Consider the following 17757-nt stretch of genomic DNA (forward strand, 5'->3'; position numbering starts at 1 on the left):
ATCTGACCGCCCCTTTCAACTAAATTAATAGTTGCACTCAAATTGGTCTAAAAAGTAGGCGTTTCATCACATCATCATGTCTGGGGCTTTGGTTTTTTAATGTTTTATTACAGAAAGTACATGAAACCCATGACCAAAATAGCCATATATTCTGTCATTGTGTTACTTATAGATGGACTTATAGTAAAAAAATAAACTGTAACCATTCTTGTAACCTACTGTATTTCCACAATATTGACTTTTTCTCCTAGAATCCTGACTTTACTAACTCAAATTTGACCGTCCCGCAGAACTAAATTAATAGTTTAATAGTTTTGTATTAATAGTTTTATATTATTTCTTTATATTAATCTTGTCTCTAGGTGGAGGCTTCAGATAAACCCAGTGGGCAACTGTATTTTATTTATTTTTATTATTTTTTTGTTATGTTGTATAGTCTTAAATTGTGCAAAACAAATAAACAATAGATAAACTCAAATTCATCTATTAAAGTAGGCGTTTCATCACATCATCATGTCTGGGGCTTTTGGTTTTTTAGACACCGGAAACGGGGGATGTTAACAGAACAGCTAACCTGGCAACCCCTGTCCACCGGTTGGTTACTGAGAGGAAGATGGTGGACTTGACGACAGCAGCGTGCTCTAAACTCCGTCCGAAACACGTTGGAAAATACTTATTATCTCAACCTGGTATAGGATATAGATTACCGGGGGACAACCATAGATAATAATAGATCATACAGTGTGAAAACCTGTTGAAGAAAGCGACTTTTATAACCTCTTTTTACTCTTTATTCCCGATTTAAAGCGGTTGAGCTGCTGCTGGCTGTTGCTGAAGGACGGCTAGCTACCAAACTGTCAACAAAAGCTGCTCATTTTGGGAGCTTTTCTTGTCCAGATAAACACCTGAGACTATCCATCCGTCTGCTGCTGTAACCTTCACACCGACTGTCATCACCTGTGAGACAGTTAGGACTGGAAACAGGCTAACTCCAGCTAGCTAGCTGTGTTGTGATCTGTTGTGGATCAAAGCAACAACATGCCGAGGAGTAAAAAGGGGAAACGTGGCTCCAGCAAGCCGGGTAAGTAGAGCCAGACGCGGCCGTGCTATAACTCACCATGCAACCTCTGGATGTCATGACTGAACAGGATGAAAGTGATAACTAATACATGCTGTAAAAGCTTTGATCACCACACCTTTATAAGCCAGACTAACCTAATGAATGATGGAACAGTAGGACAGCTTGTTGCTCCTCTTAACTTTGTATACATGGTTTGCTATGTGGCTTATAATTAGTGCTGCAGCTTAGTGCATGTGTTTGTGACATGCATGTTCAAGCCACTCACTTTAATAATAAGTATTAATACGTTACATTAAATGTTAAAATCATTGATATGATATCATTGATAATACTCCAAGAAAGTGTGCTTCATTGTGTGGGGCACACTTTCTTGGATCATTGAATAATATGAATAATAGTCCAAGAAAGTGTGCTTCATTGTGTGGTTAACTGCTGGCGTTCAGGAGCCTGATTTGCTAAAGCTACACTTGTAGGGTATAGGTTATAACCACATGTTATTTTTTAGCAGCAATAGGGTTAAAACTGTGCTGAAGAGGAGCAACTCAGTGCAACAGGGTTCAACAAGGTCTCTCAGTGCATTTTTTACACATGATTTCTGTTCCTTTACATGCAGTTAAGTTGCTGCTTGCACGGTTTTTAGTGGTTGTACAGTGCTGGTGTGGAGCATGCATGTGCCTGAAGGGCGTTACAGCCCCCTCACGTTGTATAGAGTGACGTCATCTGTGAGGTACACACGTGCCACACACACACACCAACTAGGGATGTCACGATACCAGAAATCTAGTAGTCGATACCAATACCGGTGAATTTCCACGGTTCTCGATACCAATTCGATATCACAGTTAAAAAAAAAAAAAAAAAAAAAAAAAATCCCATGTTATTCAACACATACTCTTTAATTAAAAACATTTGAACATTACAAAAAACAGAGGCATGTATCCTTTAAGTAATATATATAAAAATAATTGACCCATTTTTTTTCATTTTATCGCTACATACTGACCGTGAATGCATCTGGTCCATCAGTTCAGAGTAGTAGGAGCAGGAGGCAGACGATTTATTGTCGAAGCGAAAAGAAAACGCACCTATTTGGCAATATTTCACGTTTAATCCCAATGCTATAAGGGAACCATAACGTTAATGAGGTAATCGCCGCAAGGTGGATGGAGGTGTCACAGCGGGTGTGCACGTAGCAGCGGTGCCAGGTAGACCCCCGCAGTGGAGCCCCGCAGCAAAAGTGCTACCGGAGAGGCCAGACACACAACCACCCGACTATAAAGATCAGTCAGCGCTCTGCACATATTGACCGTAATCTTTCTTGTAAAATCCTTTCCTCACTGTCTCATCACTACCAATGATCATTACAGGCATCGTACGGTACCTTCGGTACTGTAGCAAAAGAGTACCGTCACTTTTAAAAAAAAATTGGCATCGACTTGGTACCGAAGTATCGGTTCTCGTGACATCCCTAACACCAACACACATGCACATTTTTGAGGGATGTAGATTTCTGCGAAAGATTAAATATAGAGAGGGTGTGGTAACATATTTGCACATCTGTGTCAATTTTATGATAACTAACTTGCTAATTTACGGCTTCTTAATTGTGCAGTCTTGTTAATCGTGCATCAGTATTTTGCAATGCGAAGTTTCATGACTGGGGAAATGTAGCTCACTTCTGATGTTTTCTTCTCCACCATGGTCATTTTTTACCTATCTTTCCATTAATTTATGCAATTTATCCGTCCACCATACACCCTTTATTTCATCCATCCATTTATCCCTCGGTCCATACGTTATCTCCAGGCTCTCTTCGTCAAGAGGTTCTTCAGCTGCAGCTGTCGGCTAAAGCCTCGCTGAAAGGTAACTCCTCTTATCCTTGACCCCTGACCCCAGCTTCGTGTCCAACTCAAGAAGCTCTTGAATCTCGCTGCAGTGCATGCAGCAAACCCAACAGCCTCTCTCGTGCTAAACTCACCGTGTTATTTTTCCCAGCTGCACTGAAAAGTTTTAACTTCTCCCTTCCTCATACATTACCTGCTGAGGCTGCTTACTGTATTGGCTGACAGCCTCTTTGTGGTTTTGCAGCACAGTGGCATTAAAATCACTTTAGTTTCTTCGGTCTTTGTGCATGTCACGCTTGAACACCACAAGTTAACGCCCCACCGCCATGCTGAGTTTGATGGCTGCTTAAAAGACGAACAGCACAGGACTGTAAAGGACCTTTATCCACATCTGACCTTCTCATCCACCCAAGGTGTTCACTTAGCTGCTAACATCTGGTCTTGCTTCATCATCATCTACTTTGCCTAATAGTCTGAATGTGCTCCCATCGTGCCATTAATTTGGTTGAAATCTCTTCGACCATCCAACCTCTTTTTCTTTCCTGCACTGACAGCAGAAAAGTTTGGATGCAGGCAGTCATTGCTTTCTGGAGTGACTTTCTCTCTCTCTCTTCAGCCCAGTCGCACAGCAGTTTGTGAAATAGTCATTAAATTGAATGCACTGATTCGTATACGTAGACACGAATTTAAATTTGTTTTGTGATTAGGTCAGCATGAAATCAATTTGCATGTAATCCATGTAACGCCTCATAGGGAGGAGGTTGGGGTGGATCGTGGATAAAAAAACACTGGACTTTGGCCCAGGAGATCGCTGTTCATGTCCCGTGTGAAACCAGAAGTCAGAGTTGATTTATTTCTTACGTAACTTCTGTACTTAAATTACGTCACTTCCGAAGTTATTATAACCCAAACCACGATCTTTTCTTAAACCTAACTAAGCAGTTTTGTTGCCTTAGCCTAACCAAGTCGATCTTTTCCTAAGCCTGATTAAGTAGTTTGTTGCCTAAACCTTACTAAGTAGTTTTATTTTGAAAAGACTGGAGCGGAAATCGACACGTGCGTAACGTGTTGCTGGACATTCGTACGAAAAAGTTTGAAAAATACGTCGTTGAAAGTCGTGCTGAGTGTCCCGACAAAAAAGGGCAATTTGTGTCTGTGTACAAGAATCAAATAGATTCAGTTTCGTGACAATTTAACGAACTGCCGTGAGACTGTGTCGCTCTCTTATGCAAATGTTAATGTAACATTAAATGCCAGTGTAACATTCTTGGCGCTGTTCTCACCACACTGCATGATACACTGAGGAGTTAGTTTAATTTGTAATTGTTTGTCGGCATGACTCTTTGTGGCTTTCCCATCCCACATTACTGCTGCAATGTGTTTATTTGTTTTAATACTTGTACAAGTAATGTTTTATTGATTGGTTGATTAAGAGTTAAAATTGCAACTTTCCTCAAATCTCTACGTATAACAAATGTGACAGAATTACATTTGTGAAGTTGTAGTGAGCCGACAGCTCGTAGAGTGAACATGTGTTAATTTAGTCTTCCATTTAAAGCCTGTACTACAGGGCCAGGGGACTCAGACGAGCTCCCACCCCTTTGGCTTGGACTTCTGATTTGTCCGTCAGCATGTCCTCTTCCTACCTCAGGGACAAACTGACTGACTGCTGGTGCTGTTTGAGTGATTGCTATGTAAGCATAAAGTAGCAAAGTGGAGACGACACGTGAGTCGTGGCAGGGAGCTCACACTATCCATAACTAAGCAGTGTGTGGGCAGGCCTGCGTGGGAAGGTGTGTAGCTGTGTGTGTTTGCGTTTGTGTGTCTTTGAGGGAGTAACCTGTTCAGTGGCCGGGGGTTCAAGGACGAAGACTGGGAAATTAGTGAGTGATACTGGCTCACAGGCAGGGGTGTTAACTCGGCTGTGAACGGTAGCTTCGTAAAGGAGAGAGGCCGCAGGCTGTCGTGCCATGTGTAGAATATTACATATGGAAAGCAGAGTTGCCAGGGCTGCATTCAGGTTTATCTTCCAACAAAGAAGGTTATCACTAAAAAACAGCAGAAAACACAGCAACTTTTATGAATTCCAAGTCAGACTATATATATATATATTATATATCACATATATCATATATTCCCCTAATATTTTGTCAATTAAATTTTAAATTAAATTTACTTTATGTTACCAGTTCAGAAGTATAATCACTTACACACCCAGTTTTACAACTAACTGTGTCATATACTGACGTGAGTGATAAAGCAGCTATTAATAGGAACACATCATACAACTATTGTCATTACTGTACAGTACAGTTTTGGCATCGAGCAATTATCCATCTATTATCCAGTTAGCTCATTTGTAAAATATTTCCCCAGCAGCAGCAGCCAACAGTAAGATGTGTAGGGTTAAATCTACAGTGCCAAAACAGGTTTAACCATTTTTACTGCAGCTGCCTCTATTTTCCCTCCTATAGTAATTTCAGAAGAATACAGAAGAGCCTTTAAATGTCAGTCTGGTACACAGTGGTAAACCTGTCAGCCACAGTAGGAATTCAGCTGCTTGTGGCTGAAGATAACTTCCACTTCTACCCTGAATGCTTCACTTCTGCAGTATAAAGAAAAGTCAGACAACAATAACTTCACAGTTTACACATTCTGAGCTCAAATATAGTCCTTCACCCAGTTACTCTTTTAACTGCTTTTGAATTCTTCTCTGGAAGATTCTTACAGGTGGAATTAGCTGAATGATATCAGAGAAATGTAAATGTAAAATGTAAATCCAATTTTATTGGCGCACATTGCACAGCTTTAGCACAGTGAAATGTAGCTACTGTATTTAACCCATCCTTGTATACTGTATATTAGGAGTAGTGGGCAGCTACTATACAGTGTCCGAGGAGCAGTTTTAGGTGCCAAGGAGGGGGACTGGCTCCTCTCCAGCTGCCAGTCCTCACTCCGCACGTGGTCCGGTTCCCAAGCCAAGTGCCTATGGACTGAGCTACTGTCGCCCAATGTGTTGCTAGTTGTCATATTTACTGTATATTTGTAGTAGGCATTGAGCTTGTACCTAAAGCAGAGTGGAACAACAGAACTTGATATTATTGCAGGTAGTCTTATAATTAAGGCTGTGCCCCCTCTTAGTCGATCGTTTTGGTCTTAGTCAACTAAGTTTTCTTTAGTCGATTAGTCATTTTTTATGAAAGACATTCAGTTTACTGCCATAGAGGAGTAAAGAAACCAGAAGATATTCACATTTAAGAAGCTGCAATCAGATATTTTTAACTTTTTTTTTCCTCATAAAAAATACTCAAACCGATTAATCAATTATCAAAATCATTGGTGATTAATTTGATAGTTGACAACTAATTGATTAATCGATTACGCTTCGCAGCTCTGCACAACTACAACTTCCATGTTTCATCGCTGCAACACCAAAAGTGACCTCTGCATTACCTCGACTGTCCTGGTTGACCTGAACATGAACACACACAAACTCACGCAGTCTGACCATTCTGGATCGTACACACTGAATGAAAGAATACATGAATGGCCTCTCTGGTCTCCAGTAATCCCACCAACAGTAGAAAGTCCTGAGCCAGCGGGAACCTGAGGGTTAGCATAGCTTAGCCTGCCTGGCTCTTACCCCCTGTTGTGTTCAGACTCTGTGTAACAAATCGACACACTCCTTCTCCTACACACACACACACACACACACACACACACACACACACACACACACACACATGGTAGAGCTGTGTTGAAATAGTGAAATTACCACCTGCTGGGTACCAATAAAAACATAAAATATGATGGAGAATTGCCTCATGGGAAATCCTTCCGTCATCTTCTACTTCCTCTCATCATGTCCTGATTATAAACATGGAGAACATCAGCCCTTGTGTGGGTGAGATTGATAATATAACACGACGATGGCGTATTGGAGAGCAGATATAAAAATGACAGTGAATTAAATAAATTAAAATACACTTAAGTCATCATACTATAAAAGGGCTGACGTCTTTTTAATCTTTACTTAAAGCCACACTGCATAGGTATAGTTACCTCAGATAGAAGTCATATTACAGTTTGAATAACCCCGCTGGTTATTTATATTCAGTAAGTTGGAGGAGTCTACGCTTCAGTATCTGAGGAGGAGGTTCGATGCTTCATAGATAGAAGAAGTCTCTACGTCCTCAGTGTTGGCTTGTGTTTGCCATTCATCCCTGTGTGTGTGCGTGTGGGTCTGTGAGTGTGTTGGTGTGCGTCTGCTCATAAGAAGAAGTCTACTGGTGTACAGTTACTGACAAAGAGAGACAGCTGAGCAGAGTAAAGGCTACAGTCAGCTTCCCTAAAAATGCTATTAGTCACTGCTGGAGAAATGGCCTCCAGCCAGATTCTGGTTAATTTTGGGATGTGTCCTGTTAGAGCTTTTTATTTCACTTTCACATTTAACCAGCTGCCATTTTGATGCACTTAAACATTTTATAGAGATCATAACTGTCTGTTAAAAAATAGTTTTCTGTCCAGACATTTCACTATGTAAGTGTATCCAATAAAACACCCCAATAACCATTTAATTGATGTAAAATCTCTCTTATTAAAAATACCCATTAGCCATAAGTTTTCCATTGGGTTTCGGATTATTGCAGAAAATAAGCACTGTGTCAAACAAACGTTTATGATACTTACACGTTTTGTTCAGCAAGATATTCTTCACAAATGAACACCACTTTTATGATTTTTGAAGCGTGAATGCAATCGCCAGAAGTAAAAAGGCTTTAAATGAACCACACCACGGACACATGAGCGTGAGTATACACAACGAGGCTGTAAAGGCGGACGAGTCGTTGGGATGTCATTTAGTAGTCTCATTTAGCCACTTGTTAGCAACCGCCTGTGTAAAGACATATAAAAGTTTCAAAATTCACGAGTGGGGTATTTACTGACGTATTTTATGTCGTAGGACAAAACGTTAAAATCTCTTCAGCTTGTGTTAACCACAGACCTTACTTCAGGCAGCTAACTAAAAACCCATTGACTTCCAGACGAGGGAACCGGAAGTGCTAAAACTCTTTCCGGGGTTTAGGACTCATTTCTGTAGCACTCTGTGATTTTAGTGTCAAGTGTTTCTGCTATTTTGTCCACTCCCTTGTGTGAGGAAAAGAAAGTACAGGACTAGACAACACATGTTGTTGCCCAACAATGTTGTGGCTTCTTCTTTGGAAACTTTTAGATATATTTCTGACCTAGTGTTCCTCATTATTTCTTGTTCCTACTCTGTCACTGCCATATCAACCACTGTTAGCGAGCTTATCAGTTCTCAGGTTGGGCGATGTGACGGTATATACCGATCAACGGTAGAAATATATGTTCACTGATAGAGATGTGTTTAACTCATATCATGATTTAGGGATGATTCATCCATTTACTCCCTTGACATAACCAACAAAAACAGAGAAAGTGTGAGCTTTGAATTGTTATTCATATTTCTCATCCTTCATTTTGTAAATAAAACACAACCCTTGTTCTCTCCTTTCCCACATCTGTCTTCATATCCCTCCTCTCTCCTTCTTTATTCCCTCGTCTCACCATTTAACCATCTGTCTTTTTTTCTTCCTCTAGGTATGAAGAATGGGGTGAAGGGAGAGTCGGGTGCCAGCGACGATGAGCTGACGTCTGATGTTCTCAGCCACTGCAGCAGTGCCAGTGAAAACACCTCTGTGATGGAAGAGGGCACAGGTTTGTACATAAATGGAGATAATACATTACAGATGCTTTTTATTACCATATTTATTTTTGATGAAAGCTAAGATGCTGCTTACACACCCAAAAGGGAATTAATGCAGCCAACATTTTATAGTGTATTTTAGATTCCTTTTTTTGTGTTGTGACCGTGAAACTCACATGCATTATTTACATTCCCCCCCCCCTAAACTGAACCATTAAAGTTGCAAAGAGTTAACAAATTCCTGTGTGTGTTCACTGTCCAAACACAGGAGGAGAGCAGGTGGACGAGCAGACTGCCCAGGATGAAACAGAAGATAAACTCAAGCAGTGTATAGACAACCTGATGGATAAGAGGTGAGGTTATGTTGTTTTGCTTTTGCCCAGTCACTATGAATAATAAAAATAGGAAATGCCACCAATAAACAGGAATAAAACAGATAGATCTGCACACCAAATACTGTAGCTTCCGTTAGAAGGATTTTTATTATGCTGTAACATCAGAAGTCTGAGGAAGAGCTTGGTGCTCGATACGTTACAGCATAATACAAATAAAAGTCCTTCTAAAGGGTACTATTCGATTTGCTAATCTGTTTTATTCTGCTATGTTTCTTTGATCCAGCAGCCATTCTATCGGACACTGGATGTGCGTGTCTAACCGTGTTTTGTAGTAATAAACAGGAACACATGCAAAGTGATGGTGCAACACCAGACAGTAGTAGATATTGCAGGAAATGATGTTACTAAAAAATGTTCCCATTAACTCAAACCTTGGTCTCCTCTCTCTCAGCTCTAAGACGCGTCTAGCAGGTCTGGAGTCATTGAGACAGGCCTTCTCCTCCAGAGTGCTGTACGACTTCCTGACAGAGAGACGCCTAACAATCAGCGACTGCACGGAAAGGAGCCTTAAAAAGGGTAAGATGAAACGGGACCTGCTGGTGCAGAAAACACTTCATCCTCTGATTCTCAAGGTGGAACAGAAACACAATCAACAACAACTGCAGTTAAACAATTAAAAACGTTCTTTTCCCTCCAGGCAGTGCAGAAGAGCAGGCTGCGGCGGCCACCGTCTTCACCCTGCTCTGTATCCAGCTGGGGGGTGGAGACGAGGCAGAGGAGGGCTTCAAGATGCTTCGCCCCATCCTCACCGCCATCCTGTTAGACAACAGTGCCAGCATAGCAGCCCGCCAGAGTGTGAGTAATCACATACTACACCTTCTCTGATATCGTGCAAAACGTTGGATATGGAGTTTCATTTGCAGCAACTCCTGGAAAAAAAGACAAGAAGAGCAGAAAATGAAACATGAAATGCATATGAGCTCAGACATGTGCATGCCATGTGTAAATGCTGGATCAAAAATGAGTCGCGTGGACTGCAGCTTAAAACTCAGTAACGTGACAATAATAGTTGCAGAGCAAAGACAACAAATCTAAAAACATCTGGTTGAGCCAAGAGTTCATTGAGTGCAACTTCTGAAATGTTTCACTCTCACCTCCATTGTTGTTGTATAATAGTCTAGTGAGTCATCGCTCAGAAACTCAATGACACTTGACACTTGAGGAGAATCTCCCAGGTGGTCAAGGTTGTAGCTTTGAAGTCTTAAGTGTCATGCCGCCCTTCACAACCCCTATTTTCTTGCCTACTGTGTCAATTTTGGAAACAAACAGTAGACATGAAAACACAACGCTCGACAGTGTTTAGGGGACTCTCGAGGACCACTCCCACAGTTAGGGCTGCAACTAACGATTATTTTCATTGTCGATTAATCTGTCGATTATTTACTTGATTAATGGATTAGTTGTTTGGTCTATAAAATGGTGAAAAAAGTTGATCAGTGTTTCCAAAAGCCCAAGATTACAACCTCAAATGTCTTGTTTTGTCCAAACTCAAAGATATTCAGTTTACTGTCATAAAGGAGTAAAGAACCAGATAATATTCACATTTAAGAAGCTGGAATCAGAGAATTTTTCATTACTAAATCTATTAAACTGATTACCAAGTTGTTGATTTATTTAATAGTTGACAACTAATTGATTTAATTGTTGGGCTACAAGTTATTTTCAATGAAAGCCTGTGACATGAAGCTACAAACTGAAGCCTGACACTTGTAGCTGTGCGAAGCGCTACAAATAAAGTTGAGCTGGTCTCAACTTTTTTCAGCGCTCCAATGACGCTGCAAAGAGTCAACCAATCACTGTGATTCGTTCCATCTACAATGGAACAATAACAATTTTAGGGTTGTAATTTAAAAAGGTTATTTAAAAAATAAATTGCATCAGGATCATCGTAGCAACTCTATTGCAGTGGTCATATGTGTTTTGATGTTGGCAAACCTCACGTTTGCAGGAGGGGAATCACAGCATCACTCTGTCTGTCCTTGTTTAATTGAATGTCTGGTTATTTGACTTTTATTGCATCTTTCTCCATCAGTGTGCCAGAGCTCTGGGGATGTGCTGTTATGTCTCTACCGCTGAAGAAGGAGAGGTGAGAACAACTTGCTCTCAAAGGTTGAATCCATCAGGACACTCACTCATAATTCTCGCTGGAGGGGGGTACAGGGAAATATTAGCAGCACAAGGAATACTTGAATACTTTGACTTTTAGTAATTCAGCCTCCACACCTGATGTATAAACCAAAATATATCAATCAACAAACGCCTCCTAAAAAACTTCCCAGATAAATTCGTATCAAACGTGACTGTATTAACTGGAACATTAAATCCTGCTATGGCAACTACTTAACAATAGTTGTATTAACCAATGTGCTGTAATACATCAACAGTTTGTCTTTCTCATCCCTCATTACATTTTCTCGTTCTCCCCCCCCCCCCAGGACTTGATTAAGTCGTTGGCCCTTCTGGAGACTGTGTTCATGTCTTCCTACCCAAACAGAGAGGGAACGCTGCCCACACCCAAACCCGGCAGTCCAAGCCTCCACACCGCCGCCCTGCAGGCCTGGTCGCTGCTGGTCACCATCTGTCCCGCATCTAGACTGACTGTGCTGCTCGACCTGTGAGTGTAAACAAACAAATCAGTTTAGTTCTGTTGAGCTTCATCGGCATGATGTTATGATAAATCATGTTGACTAACTAAAAACGGTGACTAATAGTGTAACTAACAGTGATTCTCTCCCTGCAGTCACCTCCCCAAACTGCAGGCGTGTCTGCAGAGCAGCGACGTCAACTACAGGATAGCAGTGGGAGAGACCATCGCCCTGCTGGTGGAGCTGGGACGAGATATAGACGAGGTAAACACACACATACGAAAGCATTTCTAGAAGCGTTTTTGACGTCCGTCACTCGCACGTCTCACGGAACAGATACACTTCCATTTTATTAAATGTATTAACTCCGTGAGATGCACGACTGTGATGGAGACCCCCTGCGTTTTTTTACTCTTCAGTTATTTTTGTTGCATTTCGTGAAGCGTAACCTGCATAGACAGCTGTTTATATCAAACAAGTATCCTGCTGTATATGGTTATGAACTTATCTACAATAAATGGGAGATATATATTTTATTGTCCTCATGGGGAAATATGACTTCGACTCTCCAAAGCTAGACCCGTCAACACATATGGTTACACAACACCAACACATTTCTCAAGGCATTTCATCACAACTGATGTAAGAGCAGCTGGTCTAAAAATCCTTGTTTTCTTTGGCACAGGAATAATTTCAGAGCGTTTCCAAAGAGCAGGAACCTCTTGAATATCAGAGGAAGTTTTTAAAGGAAAAGTACAATCCGATCGGGTCCAATAGCCTTCTTTAAAGAGACCTGTTTAAGAAAATACTGGACATTTTGTGGATCGATCCACAGTCTGTTCTCTACACACTCAGTGGGGGATGAAGAGTCCAGCTCCATAATACATAAAGACTCAAATCTCATATAAAAATGATTTAAATCATTAGTCATTTTCAGGTCATCTGAAGTGACTAAGCACTTCTTAGCTGGTTTCTAGTTTGTAATAGATTTCATGGAGTTTCATAGTTTTTTCAAATTCAAACTATAAAAATGTTCTCTAAAATGTCCTTCTGTCGTTTCCTGGCTACTCAACTGCTGGTTTAATTCCTTCTGCACGGATCTCTCCTAGTCTGTCTGTGAGCGTGCCTGATTTGTTGCAGTCAGATTCCCCTCATTCACTACGGTGGGCAGGGGAATAAAATCAATTAATTAATACATCAGCCTGCAAACGCTGTTGATTTCTTCACATGGAACCAACATGAAAACTGTTTTGGTTCAGTAAATGTAGCTTTCAGTCAGTCTGGTGAAGGCAGGTTAGCGAGCCGCTGTCCACTCGCTGCTGACCGAACGCTTACGTGCTGCTCACGTCTCGCTTCCAGTAGAGATTCCCAGATAGACAATTGAGTAGCTTTGGGAGCGCACACACGCACTGCTGAAACAAATACGGTGTATACTTCTTTTACCTATATACCCATGTCTACGGCCTAAAGGGTTTTCTGGTTTTAAAGTGATGTTTACGTGCTACAATTGTGTCACTTGTGTGTAGGAATTTGAGGTGGAGGACGTTGTAAGTCTGTGTGAAAGTCTGAAGAGTTTAGCAACAGACGGCAACAAGCACCGAGCCAAGAACGACCGGCGGAAACAGCGCTCCATCTTCAGAGAGGTGCTACATTACATAGAGGTATGCAATGATGATATTTGTAATGAATGGTTTTACTTCTATGTTAGTAAATCAATCCCTGAACTATTGGTCCATTTCAAATTTGAAGTTGTGCACATCTGCCCGGGCTTTGACTTTGTGATGTCCCCTCTATTCTGCTGCAGAACGAGGATTTCACCGTGGAGAGGATCAGGTTTGGACTGGAGAGCGTTTACATCGACAGCTGGATGAGGAGAAGAATCTACGACGCTTTCAAAGAGATCATGGAGTCTGGAGTCAGACACCATCTACAGGTCAGGAAACGCAATAATAACATGTTTGTGTCCCAGCAGTGCTGCGTATGATTTTGATTGCTGCAGTGTGCGTGAGCAGGTGAAAAGAAGTTATTCATACAGCCTCATTCATGGTCCACTCATTTTCTGTCAGTTTATCAGCGGCGTCGTGGGATTGCTTTTGTGCCACATATTTTTTGCTTCCATTGAGTTCCGTCTGGTTGCTATGATACGGAATATCCGTGGTAGTAAACATGTCAGCACAAGGTAGAGTGCTTGCTCCATAGATATAGCTTGCTCTGGATGAAGGGAAGGCTGAAGCATGTAGGGATAGAGGACGGTTAATGAGATTTTGTGAATGAGGAAAGATCTTGGCGAGTACAATAATTGGGTTCAGATTCAGATCAACTTTATTACCCCACATGGGGAACTTCATTTGGTCCAGTGCTGCAGACATGAGGACAACATAAAGTCCACTGTAAAAACAATAAAAACAACAGCATAACATACACAGTAAGACCACAACATACTCATAATAAAACACATTTAATCACATCTTTGTGGTTGGCTATTTGTCCCGCCCATCCTCCACTGTGATTGGATGGCTGGTTAAAAAGTGACCGTGACGAACGTAGTGTTTTACCCCAAAACGTGCAGTGCTCGGCACATAAAACACACTCAGTGCCTCGTCACTCTGCTGGCGCGTTTACCATAGTGTAAATACATGGCACTCCCATTGCAAAGCATTAAAATATTGACCTCAGGAAAAAACTCTTTGGTGGACACGGCCCCTACGAACACTGGTTTTTGAGTGAAAACACTAATTTAGGTCCTTGATAGGCAAGATGAGTTTATACTTTAGTTAATTCAATTAAATTCTCCATATTTTAGTAGATGTTGAAGGTGAATTGTGGATTTTCAAAGCTGTCATATGCACATATTTCAAATCCAGCTTGATCCCCTGTTTGTTTGACTGTTGAAGGTCTCGCCATAACATGAAGAATCAGTAGTTTCACAGTTGGACATTTTTCTCCACAACCGATGTTGTTAATTGTTAGTGTGTGTTTTTGTTTTGGTGCAGTTCAACCCTCTACTGAGAGACATCTTTGGCCTCGGCGCTCCCCTCATCCTGGACGCTACTGTCAAAGGCAACAAGATCTCTCGGTTTGAGAAGGTAACGGCATCTCTTCTATCCTTGAATCTGTGTGTGATTGCATTTTTCAGTACTGCATCCTTGTTTAGCTACAAGTGCCACAAAATACAAAAGAAGGCATCCAGTGTGAGTCCAGCCTGAGAAGCATTATTATGGTTTCACTCATCTCTTCATCTTTTTCTTCAACAGCATCTTTTCAACTCCGCTGCCTTCAAGGCCAGGACTAAACAGATGAACAAAGTCAGGGACAAACGGGCTGACGTCATGTGAGAGGAGGACGAGGATGGAGTGAACGGATGAGTAGGCGGGAGGAACTCCTTGGGCTTTATTGAGATGGATACAAAAGGATGCCTTCAACACTTCAGCTGTCAGAAACACAAAGACTCAACAAACTCTCAACAGGGCTTTTTTTCACTTGTGCTCTTCACCTGCAAAATAAAACTTCCGATTCAAGATGGCCAACATTTAGTCTTAGCTCCCACATGCAATTTTACTGTTCCTCCTCCCTGGCATTTTCCTTTCACACATTTTTGACACAAAATGGAGTGAATTGAACAGTTTACCCTTCGCTAAGCCTCGCCACCCAGCTGCTACTCCGTCAAGCTGTCAGAGCTACCATAGAGCCCACACTGTCACTAACTTGCTCCCTACATAAATATCTAGCTAATTTTTGGAAAAACGAAATGGCGATTTCAGAGAGAAGCAGACAGAAGCTTCTACAATATGTGTTTGAAGGATATATCAGGATGTCAAACGAAAACAGGTTAAAAAGATAAAGATAGAAGCTATAGCCTGCAGATCACAGTGTAAAAGTGAACCACCGTCTCCTGGCAATTGAGACAGAAGACGATGAAATCAATGATTTGACTCAAATATGTTCCGCCAGAGTCCGACATCATAACTGCGTCCATAGCAACGGTCTGTTATACATAGCAACAGTCTGCTATAACAAAATAACAGACCGTAGAACGCTGTGATTAACCAATCAGAATCAAGTATTCAACAAAGCTGTGTAATACCGTTAGTTAATGATATGCTAACGTACTCTGCTAATGTCAGCTCCACAGGTTTTTATGTAGAAACTTAACGTTTTAGAAACGTATCTCCTTTCAACCTCTCCGGGTTACACAACTATTTAACCAGGACTAGCTCGAAATCCACAAAACCAGCCTGATTGCATGAGAGTCTATGGAGCATAGCCGGATAGTTGTCGGACCCTGGTCGAAGCTGGCCGATGCTACACTATGATTAGCCAGTCTGCGTTTGAGGGGCGGGACTTAGCAAAGGGTCATTTGCGCACAGTATCTCCCAAATAACAGTTCCGATGCTTCAAAGTGAATATCAACTGTAAAACAATGCTTTTTTTTAACGTGAAATTGAAACAACTTCATCACACAGGAGAGTAAAAGAAATCTTCAGATATCAAAAAGTTTATTTTATTAATTTTATCAGTAGAAAGTATAGTATTAAGTGTCATTGTAAGACTCAAACATTTTGAAGCTTTAAGGTATATTTGAGATCTGTGGATCACTGAAACTTTGGTGCTGATGGGTATTGTTTCTGATACTCAGTTTGAACTGCCGCCTGGTGGCTGAACAGGTCAGTCACCTCTTTTTAATCCTAATTATTCACTTCCACATAAAGCTGCTTTTTCTGAACCAGTAACCAGTCCTGGTTAATCTCTGAAGTTTCATGTTCAAACATCAATTTCTGTAACAAAAAGCCAAAAAGAGCCAGGGAATATATTCTCTCCTCTCCTCCAGGCTAAATCTTCCTCGTTATCCCCGCGGTCGTCCTCTGTTGTCCTTTGACACCCAGAGCGGCTACTACTTCAACTGCCAAAACCGGAAACTGACTTTACAAACAATGCAACCTGAAATGTGTGTGGTGTTTGCGTGAGTGTTTTAATTGAATTTTATTTAACATCATGAAATAAAACACATAAACAAGAAGATGCCTAATTAAAAAAAAAAAAAATAAAAATCAAAGAGGTAATATTGTCATCTTTGTATTCATATTTTATGAGAGGAAAATAACCATTTTCTGGTGGATAATTTACCTTTTAAGTTATTAAATGAACAGTACTGTGTGGTTTCTTAAGGAACTCAATTAAAAAACTGTTTACATACACAATGATGGGATACTGATGACAATAAGAACTTATAGTTTTTTCATGTATATTTTTAATGCGGGTTGATGGGTCATACAATCTATCCATGTGCATGTATTGCAGATAGACTGTACATAGGGGTTTATGGGAAGATGTGTACTTGAATCATTAGATGCATTTGAATGATTTTCTCTCTGATTAAATACATACAGGCCACTAACCAGAGCTGCTGATCAGGAGTTTGATGGTGTTTGTAATGGTGGTTAGGTGCTTTTGATTGTGTTAAATTTAACTTAACAGCTGCCTGGGAGTTTCAGTACCTCAGAGTTCACAGTTTCACCGGCCTCCCATGTTACAGCTTCACCAAACTGTCTCCTCAGTGGTTCAGGTGGACAGAAGATGGATCAAATGAAATAAAGACTATTTAAGCATGTTCTTTCTGTCTTTTGTACGTCCAAAAAAGTTAGTTCTGTAAGGAGATGTCGTTGTTTCTGTCCTGGAAAGATTACATTTGGGGTGTTTAGGTGACAGAATTGTGGAGGACTGGAGCCTTGGGACACTCAAGTATCGGACATGAGGTAACCAGAATAAGAGACCGAGAGACAGATATTTCCACTAAAAAATAACTTTATTTTAGATGAACTTCCCCTTTAAAATGATCAAATGGTGTATATGCATTAAATACACAGACAAAGGGAGATGCATGAACAACGGATCAGTGGGTAAAATAAATGTTGATACATATTGTGAACTTAATTGGATCGTTAATTTAAGATGGAAAGTATTAAGATTTTACTACTATGATAATCTTAAGAAAAGGTCAATGTTAGACTGACGCACAGACATGACAAACTTTAGTATGGTCTGCTTTTCCTTTTAATAATTTAAAAAATTTGGACAAAGATTTTGTAATAAAAAGCAGCTGAAGTTTGAAAGATTTAAGAATAAT

At 40.7% G+C, this 17757-nt stretch overlaps 1 protein-coding gene across 2 annotated transcripts; it reads left to right on the top strand.

Annotated features, from left to right (window-relative positions):
* The first annotated feature begins 595 nt into the window (after positions 1-595).
* Positions 596-16686, top strand: ifrd2 (interferon-related developmental regulator 2). 2 transcript variants are annotated; one of them, XM_074644724.1, is made up of 13 exons: positions 599-1081; positions 2888-2944; positions 8548-8664; positions 8922-9006; positions 9440-9564; positions 9686-9843; positions 11081-11134; positions 11484-11662; positions 11789-11897; positions 13160-13294; positions 13438-13566; positions 14627-14719; positions 14888-16686. In XM_074644724.1, exons 1-13 carry the CDS (start codon positions 1039-1041, stop codon positions 14966-14968), a joined length of 1365 nt encoding a protein of 454 aa, XP_074500825.1. In that variant the 5' UTR covers positions 599-1038; the 3' UTR covers positions 14969-16686. The 2 variants fall into 2 exon arrangements, with proteins under 2 accessions (XP_074500826.1, XP_074500825.1); XM_074644725.1 differs by lacking the exon at positions 2888-2944 and having other exon boundaries at positions 596-1081.
* The last annotated feature ends 1071 nt before the right edge of the window (positions 16687-17757 follow it).

The sequence above is a fragment of the Sebastes fasciatus genome, chromosome 8, assembly GCF_043250625.1.
Source record: "Sebastes fasciatus isolate fSebFas1 chromosome 8, fSebFas1.pri, whole genome shotgun sequence".
In the NCBI taxonomy this organism is placed as follows: domain Eukaryota; kingdom Metazoa; phylum Chordata; class Actinopteri; order Perciformes; family Sebastidae; genus Sebastes; species Sebastes fasciatus.